Source organism: Hyperolius riggenbachi, chromosome 4 (assembly GCF_040937935.1).
Source record: "Hyperolius riggenbachi isolate aHypRig1 chromosome 4, aHypRig1.pri, whole genome shotgun sequence".
In the NCBI taxonomy this organism is placed as follows: Eukaryota; Metazoa; Chordata; class Amphibia; order Anura; family Hyperoliidae; genus Hyperolius; species Hyperolius riggenbachi.
The window spans coordinates 363,140,586-363,162,141 of NC_090649.1; the positions used below are offsets into that span (position 1 = coordinate 363,140,586).

The 21,556-nt window shown below is 40.7% G+C and overlaps 1 protein-coding gene across 2 annotated transcripts in view; it reads right to left on the reverse strand.

Annotated features, from left to right (window-relative positions):
- Window positions 1-210: 210 nt before the first annotated feature.
- AKAP12 (A-kinase anchoring protein 12) overlaps window positions 211-21,556 on the reverse strand; it is a 268,251-nt gene continuing 246,905 nt past the window's right edge. For both annotated transcript variants that reach the window (XM_068231967.1, XM_068231968.1), the window contains 2 exons: window positions 7,247-14,567; window positions 211-2,763 (listed from right to left, as the gene is read on the reverse strand). In XM_068231967.1, coding sequence (XP_068088068.1) covers window positions 7,255-14,567 — 7,313 coding nt within the window. In that variant the 3' untranslated portion in view covers window positions 211-2,763; window positions 7,247-7,254. The remainder of the gene's footprint in view (window positions 2,764-7,246; window positions 14,568-21,556) is intronic.

The following is a 21,556-nucleotide window of genomic DNA, read 5'->3' on the forward strand; positions in this document are numbered from 1 at the left end:
TCGTTTTTCATCTCGGATCCGCTTTAAGTGCAATATGGGCTTGCACTCAGTTTTGGTCAGTTCATAGTTGGCTTCAAATCGAAATAAAAAATGCATTTTAAACATCAAAAAGTTCAGCACTGATCTCTGCAAATCTGAATAGAATAAGCAATTAAAGGATGTTGTATAGCTTAACAGCATCTTTCAGACATTTTAGGAAAAAGACAAATTAAAGCAAAAACTTTTATTGAAACTTATATAGTTTATAAATCCCAGTTTAGCAAAATTTACAGAAGCATAATGAAAACCCATAAAAAAGAGATCATGGTTCTATCAAGCCAATCAAAATTCTTCCAGGGAATGAAAAGATGAATCCTCACAAAATTTGTGGGAACCACCAAACCAAACTCAAAATGTAGATGAAAAACAACCTCTCAGGGGCCTATTTATAAACTCAGTGACTGCCACAAAACATGCTGCAGAGTAATAATGATTTTCTGATGATCTGATAATCCCCAGATTTATAAAAGTGAGGAATGATCACTCCCTGAACGCCGATCACCACTTTCACTTCGCATGTTCCGTCTGCATTAACTTCCACAATGCTGCTATGTATAACGTGGCGATCAGGGTGATCACCACTCTTTATATACCGAAGTAGAGTTCATAACCATTAGGCCGGATCCACACTATAAACGCTTTTGTGAGTGCTTGCGTTTGATTAGCAGTTGCTGAGCGCTGGTTAAAAAATCAATCCCATTCATTTTCATTAAAATCGTGGTAAAAATCCAATAAAAATCGCTGTGAGCACGTACGTTTTTTCGTGTACGTAATAATGGTAATCGTTACAATTTTTACCGCGATTTTAATGAAAGTGAATGGGAGCGATTTTTTAACAGATGTTCAGCAAGCGCTAAGTATACGCAAGCACTCACAAAAGCGCTTATAGTGTGGGTCCAGCCTTAAAGTGGAAAAAATAATTGGCTGCAGCATACTTTTTTAAACACTCGGTCTTCGTGTCTGAACAGAGGCTCCTTTTATCCTGGTGACCAAGCAGATTTTTGCCTCCAATCCATTTTAAGTGGAACGAAGCTCTTGCTCAGTACACATAAAAAGTCTTTATTCCACATATAGTTGTTAAAGAAATCCACTGTTCTGAGTGCTTGTTTAGCTAAATCAAAGTATCTAATTAGGTCTTATCAGCAGCTGTAAATAGACTGCATGAGCAGTCTAGGCAGCTCTCCTCATACAGTAAACACTGAGGCCTAACTCCTTCAGTGCTCCCTGCAAAGTGAAACCCACTTGTAAACTTTTGTCTTTTTTAGGATTTCCATAAATTGTAATGAAGAAAATGTTTTTGACCATAAAGGTTATCAAGCTGTGGCCAATATTTTACAGCAGAGGGGAAATTCTGAGTTTAGTTCCACTTTAAATAAATAGAGACCCAAACAGGATAGGGTCATTATGGTGAGTGATCAAAGCAGGTCTCCCTTTTATAAATATGACAATCGTAAAAGAGCGATCTGATGGGAATCAAAGAGTTTGCAGTCTGTAATCAGATCGTTGCTTCTCTATAAATAGGCCTCTTAAGGTACCTTAGTCACGTTTGTCACCGATAATTCAGGTGCAAATTGCACTTACACAGATCATATATGTGACTTGTAAAGAAAATAAGCAAATCAAAAGGCTCAAAATGTGTCTTGATAAAATTTATAGTGCACTTAATATATAGGTATGTATTATTTATAATAACTGAGTAATAATTTAAATGTCACCGTAAACAATGACTTCTACAGTTTGTTTCCTTAAACCAGTAATTTTCTTAAGAAGACTTTAAAACAGCAAACCAAGTTCTGCTTGAAAAGGAAAACTTAGATTTAGTGGCAGGCTTTGGTTAAAGGAATTGTCCTTTTTTTAAGGAAAGCTGCAGCTATACTTATTGAGCTCGCATGCAATTATTTCCTGATAACAGGCATTGTACGCTTTACTAGTTTGCTGTTTTCTCTTCTTTATTACATATGTACTTGAAAAAGGAAATATACAATAAAATGAGAAACAGGTTTTAAGATATACACAAATACACATGGGGTCCCCTTCATTTCTGCAATGTTAGGTGAGGCGAGAATCGGTCCAAAAGCTTATCAAGTATCCCAGAGTATCTACTAGACACACCCAAATCTACTCTAGGACCTAGAGTCTAGGTAGAGCAGCAAGGAATGTGTCTGGGACTCAACCTGGATACTGCTGTTCTTCTTTCAAGAAGTGTCATAGCAAGAAACACACAATGTTCCTGGCTTCATCTGCCCTTTATCAAGCAGAGCCTGAAACCTTGATTTTATTGCTATGACACTCCATTAATTGAGTACAGGAGTACTTCCATGTATCCAGGTTGACGCCTGAACATTTTCCTTGCTACTCCCCTTCATTTCTTGTCGTGTCTACAGGCATCTGGTTGTACTCTTGCAGCCACTTGCAGACTCACTAAACATACAGCGTTAAGGCAAACATAAAAAGGCTTTTGCAGCAGGTACCCTGGAAAGGCAAATGGAAATACAGCTCCACAGCCTACTCTTACAGTTTAGCCTTTCAAACAACATTAGAAAAATCATTGAGAAGAGTCATCACTTTAAAACTAGGGGACGATGGTTGATCACAGCTCCCGGTGAAACCTCAGGATTGTCAAATAATCTTCTAAGTGAGGGCTGATGTGCTCCATTCTTCCAAATCAGCTTTTCACATTACAGTTTTCACATTCTCATATATTCAGTATTGCTGGATTACTACCTGAAAAGCAAAGCAAATCAACGTTTAGTATTGGTGCCAGAAATAAACAGCTTTTTTTGCCAACAATATTAAGCATGCATGAATAGAAGATACTAGATGAATCTGCAGCCTAAAATCCTGCAAACTGGCTGAAAACCTGAAAACAAGCAGACATGACATAAAGGTGTTCCTCAAGTTACCTCAGTCATTGCAATTCATTTTTACATAGTTATTATCCTTATCAGGCAATGGGGCAGTGAACATAGTACCATCAGCACTAATTGCAACACAAAGATATACAAAGCTATGAGAATGCAGGAAAAATCCCAGGAATCCAGGAAAAGCTATGATTAAGGAGCCGATGCTCCGATACGTGTGAGCTTTTGTATGCTACTTTGATGATGGGTTACTAATAAAGGTTTTTTGACAATATCCCACCATCTGGTGCAGCGGGATTTTTCCTGGATTCTCGAAGTTTGGCTTCTATTTCCCAGCTCTCATATGTGTTAAATGTGAGTGCAGCAGCCTTTCCACTTGTTCCTATATACAAAGCTAATAAGATGCTTTTATAGAAAAAAAATATGCAACTTGGACAGTCAAGCCATTACAAAGTTCCTGAGGACTTTGCTGTCTCTCTTCATCAATACATAATCCATATTGCCTTCTCCCTCGTCTCTACCAGATATATTAGCTGACCCAGAACACAGGCCAGCAATCTCCCTTGTGTAACCACTTCCTCTGGTGTTCTTGGCATCCCCAACTCCTCAGCTTGCTTCACCCCTTTAAACTCAGAGAGGTATCCACATAGGGTAATACTGTTTTATTGTAAAAAACATAAAAAGAAGTACACTTACGTGTCCTGTGGCTCTCCACTGCTGCCCAAGCTCCGCGTGGAGATGCACAGGACACGTGTCAACTTTGTTATGCGCATTTTAAACTACAAATTGTGAGTGCACTTTTTAATTTATTTATTTTTTTACAATAAAACCGTATTACCCTATGTGGATACCTCACTGAGTTTTAAGAGCTATGAAAAGCTGAGGAGCTGGGGACGGCAAGAACATCAGAGGAGGTGCTGGTTACACGAGCGAGATTGCTGGTCTGTGCTGGGTCACCTAATATATCTCTTAAGGAGCATGGGTTGCCTGCCGGTGAAAGGTGGATGGTGAGGTGTAGTTTCCAGGATCACACAGGTGGAGGAGTGCAGGGATATGCTGATGGAAACAGTATCACACTATTTGGAGTCTGTTTGCTTTTACGTGTACACTTGAGGAGAGCCTGCAGGAACCTGATCCCGTCTGAGTGGCATAGCCATATGCGTATGTGCTGGCCTGTAACAGGTCAGCCTGGGAATCCGGTGATACCAGAGCTGGGACAAAGAGACTATGTGGTGTACATAAGTTGAATGCTTTAACTGCATGGGACTGTGAATTTTAGAGGGACTTGCTCACACTGACTGTTGTGCGATGTGCTAGTTTATTGATTCACTTGTCTAATAGGCGCACTCCCCGATTGGTTATAGTGATCCAGTTATTCATGGCATTTGTTATCCTGATCTATCTAACAATATTTTTGCATAGCTAGGAGATTGAGAGGAGAGCACTTTAACTTTTCTAAATTCTAGAATATTATAGCAGATCACATAACTTTTGGTTTCAGAGGCTGGATGTTTCCCACTGACTATACAGGACATTAGGATTGTTTTTAAAAGCCTTAAAAGGAAAGGTTATGTTATTTTTGTGCGCAGTTATTGTTCAATAAATATTATATGGGTTATTTAAAATCTTGTTTTGTATCAGAATTTGTAGGCTTCTGATTTTTTTTTTGTTTGGGTTTGTTATCTTTTTGCCAGGAGTTTTGAATCAGGATGATACCAATTATTGGCTAACTTAGAGATGAATAAGAAGTGAGCTTTCAGCTTATATTAAGCCTTCGTCGGACTTGGTTATCTTTTTTTACTCAGATTCTCTGGAAGTGGGGCCTTACTGAGTTTGTTTTTGCTGTAATTATGTGGTTGAACTTGCTTATAGCAGTGTGATGTAACTCCTTCCCCCAAAACTGCTACCTCCCCATACACTCTGCACATCCACAAAGCCCTGTGCATCTGTCTAGATGGTCTTGGCCAATTTCATAGGGATCATGATAGTAGCCAAAGTGGCTACTATGGGGTCCTTGGCCAAGGGCAGCCCCATGTGAGTGGCGGCAATAAGGGGGTTTGTGCTGTTCCCCCTGAGGTGGAGAGTAGTGCAAGCAGAGCATATAAGAGAAGTGACTGACCTCTGCAGGTTCCATCAGCAATCTACTGTCTCCAGGATCCCTGTCTCCATGACCACAGTGTTCTAATTATAGAGACAAGGAAGCCTTGAGAAGGTAGTTCATCAGTGGAGCCTGTAGAGGTGAGTGACTTCTCTCATGTGCTCCACTCCCTCTTCTCTGCATAGGAGGGATGAGTCACATCTGGCTACCAACACTGGGGGGGGGGGGGGGGGGGGGCTCTGGCTATTTATAATGGGGGTGATGCTACTTCTCTCTACCTATACTGTTTGACCCTCTGGCTACCTATACCGGGGCTGCCTATCCTGAGAAGGCTACTTCTGCCTACCTACACAGGGGGGTGCCACTTAATACTGGGGGCCCCTCTGACTACCTATACTAAGGTACTTTTCTGGCTACCTATACTGAGGAATTACCTGGGGCTACCTAATACTAGGGGGTACACATCTAGTTACCAATATTGGAAGGCATCCTGGCTACATAAAACTGGTGAGATGGGGAGGGGAGCACAAAGCTGCCTTATAATGTTGTGACAAGTCCTTGTGCAGCATGATATAATTACCATTCAACTTAACCGAATGGGACCATGCCTTTAGAAACTAAGCAGATAGGGATTTTCTTAAACAACAAAATGGTGAGAATAAAATTAATTCACATAAATGAAAAGAAACAGTGCTGACTTTTTATATACTATATTTCTAGTGGGTTGATGAACCATAAAAACCATCCTGCAATATACTTGGGTATGAACAAGGTTTTAAAAAAGTAACAGCTTTAAAGAGGAACGTTACTGAAAAATAGTGGTGGGTGAAAAAAATAAATCAATAGATTGCAAAGTGAGAAGTTCAAACATAGAAGAGAGATCAAGAAATGATTGATATTCGCCATGTAATTTGTGCATATGAGTCTGCACGTAATCAGCTTTACTGCTGGTAGATTAGAAAAAAAACTAGACAGTACCAACTGCCATTATCTACTGTATAACTACATCCACTAACAATGCGATAGGCTAAAAAGTAATTTTTTTTTATAGACATGCATATGCACAGAAGGGGAAACTGGTTGCTTTGCAGTTGGAAACAGCCATTATTTGCCAAAATGCAACAAGATTCACAGAAAGGAAACTGTTATGACCATGGCCATGACACTGTGGGAAGGGTTATCACAATTTCAGAACCCCCTAATGATCTATTCGAGAAAAGGTAAAGATTTCTCATGGGAAAGGGGGTTTCAGCTACTGATTGGAATGGGGTTCAATCCCAGGGTAATGTTCCTCTTTAAATGCATATATGTTCACACTATTTAAAACTGAAAAGACATTTTATTAAAGCACCTCTACAGGCTTAAAGGATGGGGCAATTAATGGTTTTAAATTAATCCTAAATTTTTAGTATTGGACAGTGCAGAAAAAAGTTCAAACTATATAAACCTATAAAATGTCCCCATTTCCTGTCTCAGCAGGAAGAGGGGTAAATTAGCAGAGAAAGGGCAAGATTCATCAAGCAGCACTGCTAAAGCAGCGCAGCTTAATGAGCCGCAGTGCACCCTAAGCACACCTTACATAGCAGTGCTCGCTGCCATGTAAGGAGTGTGCCTTCCTTAGTTACGTGCATTGCTTCCTTAGAAATGCGCGTAACATTAACTGCCGGTGGCCCTGTTTCTGTGAAGCATCGCTACCGCAATACTTCAGTCGTGGCCACGATAGCGATATTTCACAGAAGCAGGGTCTCCTGCAGTTAATGTTACGCGCATTGCTGAGGAAGCAATGCGCGTAACTAAGGAAGGCACACTCCTTACATAGATGGCAGCGAGCTCTGCTATGTAAGGTGTGCATAAGGCACACTATGGCTCATTAAGCTGTGCTGCTTTAGCAGCGCTGCTTAATGAATCAGGCCCAAAGGGTGAAATGAGGTAGAATTTCTATCAGCCGTGACTGTCTGGCAGAAATTGCAACTCTTATTCTATCCAATGATTAATAAAAGTTAAATAAAAAAAAAACAGTAATGTGTTCTGCAGAACGCTGATCAGGTATGCTCAATGAAACTTAAAGGCAGTGTGAGGTTGTTCTGTTCTACTCTCCACTCGGGAGGCTCTGGGTGGAGCAATAAGCATAAGGACTTTAGAATTATGAAATCGTTTGTCTAACCATATCCTAACATCAATGTCATTTCTGGTACCTATTACGTACTGTAAATTAATTATTACAGAATATGGAATAAATTTCACTTACATTCGTTCTCAGGACTCCACAGTCTGTGCCTTTTCTTGTGTGCTTGTATCAGAAGACTCAGTCTTGGTAGTTGTTTTGTGAATATCTTCCTCTTGAATGTCGGTAGGAGTCAATGGCTTGATTTCATTCTTTGGGGTCAGTGGAGTTTCTGCTGATTCTTGGTTCACCAAATTTGTAGCTTGTGTAACACTGCACTGTTTAGTTAGGGATTTATTTAAATCGCTTGCTTCACTTTCATCGCTTTTGTTTTGTACCTCTACTCTCACAACAAACAAGTCCTTTTGAGAATCATCTAAACCAGATACACCCTGTCGTTCTTGTTCTTCAGAAGCCGTAGAAATATCAACATTAATAGGTTTACATGAAGGTTCAGGTTCTTGAACTTGGGAAACATGCTCAAAGGAGGCTTCATTCTGTTCTTCCACACTGTTGCAATCAACGTCAAGTATAATTTGTACAACTCTTTTTTCTGTAGTTTCAGTTACATTTTCTACAGTGGTGATACTGTGTGATTCAACAATAACAGTTTCAACAGTTGTTTCTTCCCTTAGTTCTTCTGTACACAAAGTGGTCTTAATAATCGTTTCATCTTGGCTGCTTGCATCCACCACAAAACAGTTTGTTGCAGCTTCAATTGCCGCATCTACAATAGCTGCAGCTTTCTGGGTCACAGTCTCCACAACAGTGTGCAAGTCCTCTGATGTTACTTCTTCTGATGGCAAGTTCTCACCAGTCTCTTCAAAAATCTGTATATTATCTGCAGTTGTTTCAATTGGCTTTACAGTTTCTCCTAACACTCTTTCTTCTACAAAAGCAGCAGTTACTGGCTCAGACGTCTTGCTAGCCTCTGAGCTTTCAATCTCTGGAATATCAGAGGTGATTACTTCCTCTTTCACTTCTGTAACTTCCTCTTGAACCAGAGACAGCTGATCTAAAATCACCTCAGTTTTCAAGGTTGCAGAGTCAGTTTTAGCTACATCAGATTCATCTGTATGGTCTCCTGACTCAACTGTGTCTTCATGGGGAGGCAGAGAAGGCATGACGTTGATATCCAAAGGGTCACTTACAGCACAGGAACCAGATGTATCAATATCCAGAACAGCAATGACATTTTCTATAGCACTTATTTCAATACACTCTTTAGGTTGCTCTTTGTCCTGACAAGAACCACTTTCTTTTTCACCTTCATCATTTACAGAAAGGACATTTACTTCAGAATCTTCTTTATTCAAAAAACATTCCCTTTGCATTTCATTACTGAACTTTTCTTCATTTCCTACCTCTACTGCATCTGCAACTTCCTCAGCATGTGCTTCAGGAACATGCTGTTCAGCCTGAGGTTCATCTGATACAGGGACTTCTTTTTCAGTTGATTCAGTGGTACTACCAGTGTGCTCTTCAGCTTGTACTTTGGTACCAGCAGTGGGCTCTTCAGCTGTTAAAATTACAACATCTTCAGCTTGTACTTTAGTATCTGCAGTAGGCTCTTCGGCTGTTAAAATGATAACATCTTCAGCTTGCACTTTAGTATCTGCAGTGGGCTCTTCAGCTGTTAAAATTACAACATCTTCAGCTTGCACTTTAGTATCTGCAGTGGGCTCTTCAGCTGTTAAAATGACAACATTTTCAGCTTGCTCTTTAGTATCTGCAGTGGGCTCTTCAGCTGGTAAAACGATAACATCTTCAGCTTGCTCTTTTGTACCAGCAGGGGGCTCTTCAGCTGTTGAAATAACATCTTCAGCTTCCTCTTTAGTATCAGCAGTTGGCTCTTCAGCTGTTAAAATGACAACATCTTCAGCTTGCTCTTTAGTATCAGCAGTGGACTCTTTAGCTGGTAAAACTATAACATCTTCAATTTGCTCTTTGGTACCAGCAGTGGGCTCTTCAGCTGTTAAAATTACATCTTCAGCTTGCTCTTTAGTATCAGCAGTGGGTTCTTCAGTTGGTAAACTGATAACATCTTCAGCTTGCTCTTTGGTACCAGCAGTTGGCTCTTCAGCTGTTACAATTACATCTTCAGCTTGTTCTTTAGTGTCAGCAGTAGGCTCTTCGGCTGATAAAATTATAACATTTTCAACCTGCTCTTTGGTACCAGCAGTGGGCTCTTCAGTTGTTAATATGACAACATCTTCATCTTGCTCTTTAGTATCAGCTGTGGGCTCTTCAGCTGATAAAATGACAACATCCTCAGCTTTCTCTTTAGTATCAGCAGTGGGCTCTTCAGCTGATAAGATGATAACCTCTTCAACTTGCTCTTTGGTACCAGCAGTGGGCTCTTCAGCTGGTAAAATTAGCACATCTTCAGCTTGCTCTTTAGATGGCATATCAATTTCAGATTGCCTCACAGCTGAAATGGATGCAACTTCAATAGCCTGTGTCTCATCTGGAACAAGAACATCTTCCTTAGCCTTTTCTTCAATAGCTTCTTTTTCAACCAGTCCTTTAGCTAACTCATCAGTAATTTCTTCATCTTCTATCTTAGCTGACACAGAAGTATCTTCTGTTTCACTATGAGCATGTGCAGTGGCACTTTCTTCAACTTTCCTCTCAGATGACACTGGAAGAGCACCTTCAGATTTCTCTTCAGTCAAAAAAGAGAGGACTGCAATCTCCACTTTGTTTGCCATGGAAATAAACTCTCCTTGCACATCACTTTCTTGTACTTTAAAGTCAGTTAACACACAAACACCTTCTTCACTCTGGACATCAGTCAGCACCGAGACATCTTCATCAGCCTTCAATTCAGTCTCCACAGTGACGTATTCAGAATCCAGCATATCACATGGCACAGGGGTGCCTTTTTCAGTCAACACTTCACTTGACACAACAATATTTTCTTCAGGTGCTTTAGCTGCTACAACGACACTTTCTTCAGCTTGCATTTCATCTGTAACTGAAACATAATCTACTGTCTGCAACTTAGTTGTCTTGGGAGAACTTTCTTCAACCTTCACCTCAACTGTCACAAGGGCACCATCTTCAGCCTGCAACTCAGCCTCAGAAACACTTTCTTCTGCTAGCACCTCAGCAGTTACAGATAAAGCTTCTTTAGACTGCACTTCCATTGACAAAGAAGCATCTTTCTCACCCTGCACATCAGTTACAACATGAATATCTTCTTCACTGTGCACATCATTTGACACACCTTCTGCAGACTGTTCTTCAACTGTAACTAGAGCAACCTCTTTAGACTGTAATTTACTTTCTAAAGTGGAACTTTCTTCAACCATAGGAACACCTTCATCAGCCTGAACCTCTCTTGACACAGGAGAACTTTCTTCCACCTGAACTTCAGTTGAGGCACTTTCCACAGCATCCGCCTCACCTTTCACATTAGCACCTTCATTTATCTTGACTTCAAGCGATACAGCAGAGTATTGTTTAGCTGGCACCTCAGATGACATAGGAAGAACTTCTGCAACCATCTCCTTGCTTAACTTAATTAAAGTTTCTTCAGTCTGCTCTGTCTCTGACACAGCAAAAGCTTTTTCACTCTGCAGTTCATTTAGCAGCAGAGCTTTTTCTTCAAGATTCACTTCCTTTGAGAGTGGTTCACTTAATTCAGCTTGAACTTTGGAACACACAATTTCTTCAACATGTACATTAAGTGACGAGGATGGATTTTCATCAGTATGAAGCTGATTCTCAAGTGAAATAGCAACTTCTTCACTAGACTCAACTGCAAATGGAATTTCCATCTTAGAATCCTTCTCTGAATGGACAGGACTGGAAAAAGGTGCTTCAGCTTTTCCTTCAGAAGACTCAATGGAAATAGACTCCAGATTGGTAGAGAGTTCTTCAACTAGTACTGCTTCGGTATTACTGCTCTCCAGGGTTTCTATTGTCACTTCAGCACAAGTTTCTAAATCTTCAACAAGTTTCTCTGTACTTACATAACCAACATACTTTTCACTTTGTTTCTCAGCTGACACAGAGAGGCTTTCTGTATCCTGATCAGTGGCAGTAATAATAGTGCTTTCACTAACCTTCTCTATAACAGACACAAATTTATCTTTATCAATATGGGCAACAGCTTGATTCTGTATGAATACAAAAGAACTTTCCTTTATACTTTCTTCAACAAACTCTTCAACTTTCTGCTCAGATGTATCTTGAACAATTTCCTTTAAAGCAATGGAATCACATTCAAGCACTTTCTCAGTAACAGCAATGATGACTGCCTCAACATCTTGCTCAGCAGGAAGAGAGAAGCTTGTTTTAATCTCCTCTTCTATGGATTCTAGAGCTATGTTTTTAGTCAGAATAGCAATACCATCTCCTGTGTTTATTTCCTGGATTTCACATTCTAGATTTAGTGGCACATTGGAAACAACATTGATGTTACCAGTTTCTTGATGTAGGAAGTCAGATGCAAGTTTTGCACTTTCAGCAACTGCATATAGTATATCATCAACATGCTGTTTCTCTTCTTTCAAATTATTCACACTTACATCTTCTTCTTCTGGCACAGGTGTAGCTTGCTCTGTAGAAACAACTGATTCACCTAACTGTGAAACAGCAGTCAGCATTTCAGTTGTCTCTTCCGCACATGATGTTTCAATTGCTTCTTCCAGAGCAGTTAATGCTTCTGAAGTTAATTCCACCTCATTGATTAGAGCACTTTGCGCTTCTGACATTACTTGTGAAACTGTGCTAAACACAACTGTTTCTTCAATAGTAATTTCTGTTTTAATTTTTTCTGTGGTCTCTTCAACTTCCTTTGCATGCTCAATAGTCTCTGCAACCTTTGCACTAATCCAGGATGGAGATCTTTCTTCCAGACTGGTGACTGCCCTTTCGCCCTCTATTAAAGTCACTGTAACTGCATGAATGAGTTCTTCGCTGGGTTTTTCTAAAGACATGTTTGGTTCCCCTGAAACATCAATAGGAAGAGACTCTACAAGAGACTTCTGGGCATCAAGCTTTTCTAACTCCGCAGCATCAAATTCTGCTAAAGGAACTACTGCAGGTTCATCAGAGTCATCTTCAGCATTTTCATTTACTTGTTGATCAGCACTGAAGGGTGCCTGCTCCTGTTTGGCATCTGACTTTTTCTTCTTTCTTCCAGGTATCAATTTTTTAAATGATACCCAAGATTCTTCCTTGCCAGCCTCACCTTCTGATGTAGATTGTTCTGCATTGGATCCTGCAGCAGTTTCATCAATTTTCTCTTCTACTTTGGTTCTTGATTTTCGTCTAGGTGTTACAAGTCTTTTAAAAGACTGCCAGGTAGATACTCCATCTCCTTCAGTAGGACTGCTAGCCTGATCAGGAGATGGGCTTTCTTGGACTTGCTGTTCTTGTGAGCTTGTAATAGGACTTTCAGAGTCAACCTCTTTAGTTTGTACTGCTTCACCCTCAGCTTTTTTGCTTTCCTCCTGAGATTTCTGAACTTCCTCTTCATCTGAATCAGAAGTCTTTCTAGCTCGTTTCTTAGAGGAGCCAACGCATATTAAGGCATCCCAAGAAACAGAACTATCAGCTTTCTTTTTATTTTCTTCTGTGCTTTTCTCAAGTTTTTGATCTTCAACGGTTTCTTTGGTTTCTTCTTGATTTTCAGCTGAACCAGCACTATCAGTAGAGGACATGGTTGAAGTTTTTGCTTTCTCAGGCTCATCTTCCTTATCACTTTCAGATGGTCGCTTTGGACGCCGTTTTGGTGTAACAAGCTTTTTAAAAGAGGCCCATGGTGTAATTCCATCTTTTTTTCTTTCACCATCAGACGTTGCTCCTTCTCCTTCTGTTTCTGTGGTCTGTGGTCCCTCCTCAGCTAACTTTTCTGTAGGAGATGTTTCACCTGATTCATCAGGAGAAGAAGGTGAGCTATCTCCACCATCCAGCTCTGCAGCTTCTGGTGACTCAGCTGAAGCAGATGCAGGTTCTGCAGTTGTGTCTATTTTAGTATCATCCTCTTTCTTACTCTTACTTTTTTTCCCTGACAGTTTCCTTAACCCAGAGCTGCTAAAAAGCTTTTTCAAAGGACTTCCTTGGACTTTGACTTTCTCTTGTGATGATAACAGTTCAGCTTCAGTAATAATGACTTCTTGGCTTTTTTCCTGCTCAGTACTTTCAGTACTGGAAATCAACTGATCGATGGCAGGTGCGTCAGATTCGCGTGCTGCCTCTGGCTGTAATTCATTTGTTACTTCTACAGATGGAGTAATTGTTGTGGTTATCTGGCTTTCAAGGCCAACTTCCAAAGTTTCAGTGTCAGCTTTTACCTCAACTGATTGACATGGAGCAGTGGTAACATCTTCAGGTACTATTTCTACTTTTAGTTCTTCTGACTCTATGACCTCATCTACTTTTACAGTCTCATCTGTGTTTTGTTCTTCTGTTTTATCAGGAACTGCTTCCTCTGCTTTAAATTCTTCTAAAGAAATCTCAGTGTTATTTTCAGTTTGCTCTTCGCTTGCAGCTAAACTTAAATCTTCAGGAACAGATTGTTCTTCAGTTATTTCTTTTGTAGTCTCCTCTTTCAGCACTTCAGATATTTCTGTCTTTTCCTTCTGCTCAATATTGATGTGTTTTTCTACTTCTTGATGGTCTTCTTCCTTTGATTTCTTAAAACTTGTCTTTTTCCTAAGACCTGCCCAACCTTGTGTAAAAAATCTCCTGAATGGGGAAGAAGTTTCAGTAACAACTGTATTTGTTGGAGACTCTGGAGATTTTTTATCTTTTTCCACTTCTGCTTCTTTCTTTTGTGGCTCATTAGGTGATGCTTCTTTGTTTTGTTCCTCAGTAGGTGATGCTTTGTTTTGTTCCTCAGTAGGTGATGCTTCTTTGTTTTGTTCCTCAGTAGGTGATTCTTCTTTGTTTTGTGCCACAGTAGGTGATGCTTCTTTGTTTTGTGCCTCAGTAGGCCCTTCACATGGACTTTCTACATCCTGGGGAGCATCAGCTGGACTTTCTGTCTGTTGGACAATATTTTTGGTTTCCTGCTGTGTTTCGGTCTTTCCCTCATCTGTAGTATCAACATGCTCCTCATGGTTGCTAGTGCCATTTACTTCAGCTTCATCTTTTTTTACAGTTAGCAGTTGCACAGGTTCAGTTTTTTCAACCTTTTCTTTTTTCACTGTGAACTTGAATCCAACAAACTTGAATACTTTTTTGAATCCAACTTCACTTGATTGAGTTTCATTTGCTTGCTCTGGGGACTCTGTTTTTGCTTCAGACACTGGTGCTGCTTCAATGGTTTCTGGTGCCTCCACCTGACCGTCTTCCCTTCCATTCTCTTTTGCAGTGGTGCTATTTGGAACAACCTCCATGTTTTCTTCCTGTTCACCGTTCAGTGTCACCTTTGCAGGCTCTGGTTGTTCAACTGCAATATGAAAAGAAAGCATGTTAGCTCTTAATATTTTAATTATATTTATTAACAGTGTAAAATTACTATAAAGCTGCAGTCTGCACCTTTTAGTCTACCTATCCATAAAATGTACCCAAATGAGGGCATAATAAACATTATGATTACATTTGGTACATTTTGTCTGTATCCTAGAATTCACTGTCCTGCAACAAGCCCCGTGCTTTAAGAGATTGCTGACATGCTGTTATTGATGGACAATTAGAGAGGTCCAACTCTGTTAAGCTTCTATAGGGGTATTCACTACCATGTAAAAGTGAAGCTCACTTTCTGATCACTGCAGCCCTCACCATTTTTTATTCTTGTTCAATTATGGTTATGTATCACTTAGAAGGGTTAATGTTAGATACTACTGTGGTAGGTTAGGTATATTGCCTAGAGTTAGGAAGTCAGGGCTAGAAATCAGGAAATTAGTTAACATTTAATAGGGAATGTTAGGGCTTAAGTTTGGGAAACTGCTAATATTAAGGGAGGAAGTTAGGGTTAGGAGTCGGAAAGGAGTTGACATTAAAGGGTGAGATCAGCATTAGACAACAGGAAGTGGTTATCTTTCAGGGAGGAGGTTAGAGTTGAGTGTCTAGAAAGCGTTAATATTGGGGGGTATAGTTAAACATCAGAAGGGGGTTAACACTGAGGGAAGTGTTAAGGGTTAGGCATTGACCTTAAATGAGTAGGTAAGTTTTCAGAAATCAGTAAAAAAAAAGGGTTAAAGTACCCCTGTACTGTGGTAAAAGTGTGAGATTAAGCTCATGCTGGGATAAATGATCCTTTGCGCATTACGCTGAGACTCACCCAACCCCTCCCCCCCCCCCCCCCCCCCCCGATATGTCCCCGCTCCTTTGCAGCTGCCCGGAAGTATTTCTGAGTGGTGCTGAGCAATGATTGAACTGAGCAGGCGTGAGTCCGGGACTGCACCTGCGCAGTGAAAGAACACGTTCATAAATGAGCACTTTGCTTTCACGATTTTTATGAGGCAATGGGAAGTAGTTTCTTTGACATGATCTTCAGCCAAAGAAACTGAGGACCAGGGACAGGGAACAGAGGGGACCCCTATAACAACGAGCAATGCCAGGCCATTAAGTGAAAGCTAATTTAGCGCACCGTGGGCTTTATTTTACACTTTTGATACAGTTCAGGGGTACTTTAACATCTAGAGGAGTGGCAAGGGTCCTTTCACACTAAATCAGTCTACTGATGGTTTGGTGTAATATTTTAGACCTGTTTTTAGACCTGGTCTAAAACATTCGGTAATTAGGTCGGTAAAGCAGAGGAAATGATCAAAAGATGCAAAGGCAAACAAGGAGTATCCGTGCCCACTTTTTCTGACAGAGATTAGACCAGCTGATTTCTGTCGGTAAATTAATTCTGTGAGGTATATTAGATGTGAGGATGGAACTTTTTGAATTATGCAGGAGTATAATTGTATCCAGAGGAGAGCTTATTAGAGAAGGATGTCAGTCATAGCTACTCATTTGTGAATTGCATATTTTGATCATTTCCCGTTTTACCGACTTAATTACCAAATGTTTTAGAACAGGTTTAAAAAACGGGTCTAAAACATTTGGTAATTATTAGTGAATTCCCTCTTGATGCAACTGATTTACGCCACACCATCAGTAGACTAAAAACCATCAGTAAACTAGTCTAAACTGCTTAGTAAATTGAGGCCATTGTACGTGTTTTAAAGGAGGAACCATAACAACGTGGCTGGTTCACACAGACAGTTCTGCGATGGTGAACGATGGCCAGGGAGCTCGTCGTTTAAATGCTGTGCATTCAGATGAATGGACAGCTGTTGGTACAATAACTTACCGCCATTTACTGTCTTTTGTGCAAACATTGCATTTCAATCTCGATTTTGCCATTGTCTTCCTGGAACTTAGTCAATTGCGGAAACAACAGGTTGCTTCCAGGATCGTTTACTGCCACACTTCCGTGTCCCTCTGCAGGGATTGAAAATGCTGCACATAAGGTAGCGCCACCAAAAGCTGACAAATGCTTCTCTGCAAGCTTGCAGAAAAGCATTTGCAATGACACGCCAGGCTGCTGTGGACTGCTGGTTCAGATGTCTGAACCAAGCCTTAATCAGGGAGATGAAAGATTGTACAATATATTGAAAAAAAGGGCAATTTTATTTATTATGTTGTTTTGACTATAGTTCCTCTTTAACGGATAGCTTTTTCAAAATGCCCTGCTATGGAGCAACTGGTCAGCTAAAATGCATTTTTTTTCATCATATAGTGTGAAAGCAGCCCAGGCATCAGGAAACGGCTTAAAGTCAAGGGAGTGGCAAGTAAAAAAATAAGATAAAATTATTTGATCTTTTTGTTGGAAAACTGAGTGAAAATCTGGAATAAGAAACCCATTTGCACATACTCTGAATGCCTGTCCTTTTAACTGGTAAGCACAGATTAAAGTACCTAGATATGTTCGTAGTGAAAACTGAAATAATTGGCATGCATAATAATTCCTAAATTAAAGTGTGTCAGTTTAAATTCAATTTTATTCAAGACTTAATAATACTGAGAATGTGCCTAAAGTTGTATTAACTGTAGTTTCCAAGTACCCGAGTTTCAATTAATGAGTAGCACAGTTTAATTGCTGGCCACTAGGTGTCAGTAAACTAGTAGTTTTACAGCATCAAATTGAACCCACAAAAGAAAGTAAAAAAGTACTGGTAACATGCAGTAACTGGGATTACAAATAGGGCAAACAGGTTTCATTTTTCTGTAGGCCGTAGGCCTCTTGCACACTGCACGCGATTCCGATTCAGATTCCGCTTTTTAATCAGTTTTTACATCAGATTCAGATTTGCAGTTTGCTCCCTGCACACTGCAAATCGGAATCAGAATCGGATGTAAAAACTGATTAAAAAGCGGAATCTGAATCGGAATCACTTGCAGTGTGCAAGAGGCCTTAAAGGAATACTTAAGGCAAAAAAAAAAAAAAATGACATTTACTCACCTCCAGCTTCGGGGGGCTGAGGGATGCCCCAGGTGAGTAAATGTCATTTTTATTTTTGCCTTAAGTATTCCTTTAATGCGTGTTTGGGTTAATTTACCCCTAGCCCCTGTTCTAATTGCAATCATATTATGTTATATGAAGCTAAATCAGCGTGCATTCGTACACAGCAAAGGTGTGATCAAAATAAATAAAAATAGATTGTTTTTGCTACATATACTTTTCATTAAATAAAGTTCTAATCAAAACACTATTAAACTTTCAAAGAATGCATTTCCAGATTCTAAACAGAATTACCATGCATTATCTTCCTTGATGGACATGAACCTGCTTTCACACTGAGCAAAAACATCCAACAGATCACAGGTCAAAACTATAAAACTTCACACTGTAGTCATCTGAAATCAGTAGGGTTCTAACAATATGAAAAGCAGTATGGACTCCCATCATGAATGGGTATATTTAGGTTGTAACTATTGTTATAAGTGAGTATCTGCCACACATTCGTCAATTTTCCTGTTCCATTCCCAGCAGATTTGGTCACTCTGAAATCTATGCCCCAACATGTCCGGCTGATTGTAATTTTGATCGATTGATTGTGGTCAGAAAATCTACCAAAACTATTGATCAAATGGAAAATTTTGATCCATCGAAAGATCGCTGCATTTAGCTCAGTATTGATTTAAAAACATAAAAAATAAAATAAGCCAGATACTTGCCTATGGAGAGGGAAGGCTCTTGGTCCTATAGAGTCTTCCTGCTCCTCTCTCGGTCCCCGTTCCACCACTGGTTCTGCAGGAGGCTTTGGAAGTCTTCGGGAACCCGAGTGCTCGCACGTGCACAGTATAGAGCTACATATTTTTGGGAGTAGGGATGCTCATTCGGATTCCGCGGAAATGCAATTTCCAAAATTCCGATCAGAAATTGCATTTCCGCATCGGAATACGGAAATCGATAATGCAAGTGCCGTAGGCGGATTTCCGCCGGAAATCGCGGAAATTTCCGCCAGAAATCGTGGAAATTCCCCCTGACTTTAACATAGATTTTCTCAAAAACTATAAGGTCTTTTTGAAAACTTTTTTGCATCTTGTTCACAAGATTCAGTTTAATAAACCCTGAAAATTTGGTGTTTCTAGGACTTAAGGGGACTTTGCTATTAACCGCTAAAGTCGGCGGATTTTTACTGTAATGTAAAATGCAGAAAATCTGCATCTGCCTATTTTCTGCATTTTTCATTACAGTAAAAATCCGCCGAATTTAGTGGTTAATAGCAAAGTCCCTGTAAGTCCTAGAAACACCACATTTTTAGGGTTTATTAAACAGAATCTTCTGAACAAGATGCAAAAAAAAGTTTTCAAAAAGATATTATAGTTTTTGAGAAAATCAATGATAAAGTCGGGTGGAATTTCCGCGATTTCCGGCGGAAATTCCGCATTGGAATGCGTAAATTGGTAGTGGAAAGCGGAATCGGTAATTGGTACATGACGGAATGCGGATTTACAGCGGAATCGGAAATTGGCATTCTGACCATCCCTACTCCTGAAGACTTCTGAAGTCCCTTGTGGCGGGGGATTGAAACAGGGGAGCCAGTGCTTAAAGGATGGGACCAGGAGAGGAGAGGGAAGGCTTTATAGCACCCAGAGCCTTCCCTCTCCGTAAGTATCTGGCTGATTTCATTTTTAATTGATTCCCATTTACTTTAATGCTGAAATCTATTGAAAATTTATGTACTGTATATGGTAGGAGTAATTCCTTCTCTAATCATATGCAAATCAGAGCGGGATCTATTTTTTGTCACACTGCGTGGCAATCTACAAGGTAGTCCAATTTTTCAAATCGGACTTGTAGTTTTTGAGAAAATCGATTTTAAAAAATTCAAAGAAAAAATGGCTTTTAAACTTGTATAAGCAGGCAGAGAGGGCAGAGGTGACACAGAGGAAGGTCCCTGGAGGCACAGGGGGGCACAGAGGAGGTACAGGGGACAGAGATAGCACATTGTTTCGACAGATTAGACAGATAAGAACAGATTCAGGTTAAGAATGAATCTCGTTCATTTACCATAGACTACCTGTACTGCCAAAAATTTGGATGGACAAATGGATTCGAATTTCCTTAATTGATTAAATAGCTTTAGTCACTTTGTTTCAGTGCTGGAGAACTTTGACACTAGTGTAAGGCTATTGTACTGTACTAGTAAAAAGGCCAGCTCGTTTAAAAAACGGGCGCTAGACCCCAACCCACGCAACGCAATGCGTGCACAGACTTGTCCCGATTGCCCATTCCCCATCACTGTCCAAAGTATATGCACACAGGGAGTTGTTGCTTGCTTGGCAGTTGGAAAAAGCTGTTATTTCCGACAATGCAATGAGGTTCACAGACAGGGACACACACGCAGAGACACTTGCAAATTATTATATAGGATAGCTGAACACACTTTACAGCAAAGTAGGAGATTTTGATGTTTATATAGCTGAATTGCCTGTCTTGTTTTTCAGTTTTGCAGGTTAATTTTGGCAGCACACAATCAGCTATTACAAAATGCCTGACATTGCAGATGGCCAAGTGTCAGTTCGGTTAACCACTTAAGGTCCGGCTGAGTTTTTTTATGATCTGTGCTGCGTGGGCTCTTCAGCCCCCAGCACAGATCAGGTGGTAGGCAGGGTGATCAGACTTCCCCCCATTTTTTTCCCACTAGGGGGGTGTCCTGTTGGGGGGGGGGTCTGATCGCCTTTGGTTAGCTGTGCCTAGCCGGGGGGCGCCTCAAAGCCCGCCTCTGCAGCGCTACTCCCCCCTCCCTCCCCTTCGCAACAGCGATCCGTCCTATACCGCCTCAGATAGGCTTCAGCCAATCAGAGGCCAGAGATTGCCGATCTTCTTTACAGCGCTGCTGTGACAGCAGCGCCGTACAATGTAAGCACAGAGGATTTCGTCCCCGGGTGTTTACATTTAGCCTGCGAGCCGCGATCGGACGCTCGCAGGCTGTTCACGGAGCCCCCCGCCGTGAACTGACAGGAAGCGTTTCCTATCGGCGTTGGCTGGTCGTTAAGTGGTTAATCGGTTACAGTCAGGCACTTAGAAGGCATACAGTCAAAAGCGGCGCCTGGGAAAAATGGCGCACGGTTCGGAATGCCCCTTAAAACGCTATTTAGCGTTTTAGACTTATAACGTACTTTTCCGTTTTAATAAGCCTGTGGTATTATAGTCAAATTTATAACCAGTAGATGGTGCTGTTCAGCATAGAGTTACAAAAGGATGTCTAAGCATTGTTAAGCCAGGTTTACAAGAAGAAATAATAGCCTAGTGGTAAAGTACGGGTCTTTGAAGGAAATTTTGCAGGTTCGAATCAGTGCACGTTACTTTATTTTATTTTTTCTTTAATTGATAGAGATACCACTGCTATTTGTGCATTGATAAAAGATTAGTTGAAATATACTTTTTTTATGAAGTAAACGTTTTGTGTTTTTGATATCCCAGCTGAATATCGTATGCAAGGAGGTTCGCCCCATAATGCACCATGAGGGTCAACTTTGACCCTCTACATCACAGTCAGCAGGCCCAGTGTAGCCAATTAGGCTACACTAGCCCCTGGAGCCACTCCCCCCCTAATACAAGGCAGGCAGCGGCGGCCATTACGCTCACTCGTGTGCCTGCGTTAGTGAGAGTAGGGCGAGCTGCTGCAGACTGTCTCTCATAGGGAAAGATTAGTTAGGCTTAGCTTGTTCCTGGCTGCATACCTGTTCTGTTTAGTGAGCCCACCATACCTGCTCTGTTCAGTGAGCCCACTGGATACCTGCATACCTGTTCAGTGAACCTGCCACTGCATACCTGTTCTGTGAACCTGCCACTGCATACCTGTTCAGTGAACCTGCCACTGCATACCTGTTCTGTGAACCTGCCACTGCATACCTGTTCAGCGAACCCACCACTGCATACCTGTTCAGTGAACCCACCACTGCATACCTGTTCATTGAACCTGCCACTGCATA